Source organism: Myotis brandtii, unplaced genomic scaffold (assembly GCF_000412655.1).
Source record: "Myotis brandtii unplaced genomic scaffold, ASM41265v1 scaffold561, whole genome shotgun sequence".
NCBI lineage: Eukaryota > Metazoa > Chordata > Mammalia > Chiroptera > Vespertilionidae > Myotis > Myotis brandtii.
Window position 1 is genome coordinate 599162 of NW_005370085.1, and position 214 is coordinate 599375.

General features: G+C 65.9%; 1 protein-coding gene across 1 annotated transcript in view; it reads left to right on the forward strand.

Annotated features, from left to right (window-relative positions):
* Positions 1-214, forward strand: part of RPS17 (ribosomal protein S17) — a 3669-nt gene that overhangs the window by 373 nt on the left and 3082 nt on the right. Inside the window, exon 2 of the mRNA XM_005878461.2 lies at positions 34-185. Within this exon, the coding sequence (XP_005878523.1) occupies positions 34-185 (152 nt within the window). The remainder of the gene's footprint in view (positions 1-33; positions 186-214) is intronic.

Genomic DNA, 214 nt, shown 5'->3' on the forward strand with positions numbered 1-214 from the left:
GCTCGCGGTGACGCCGTCTCTCCCCCCCCGCAGGGCCGCGTTCGCACCAAGACCGTGAAGAAGGCGGCCCGGGTCATCATCGAGAAGTACTACACGCGCCTGGGCAACGACTTCCACACCAACAAGCGCGTGTGCGAGGAGATCGCCATTATCCCCAGCAAGAAGCTCCGGAACAAGATCGCGGGGTGAGGGGGGCAGCCGGGGCCTGGGGATT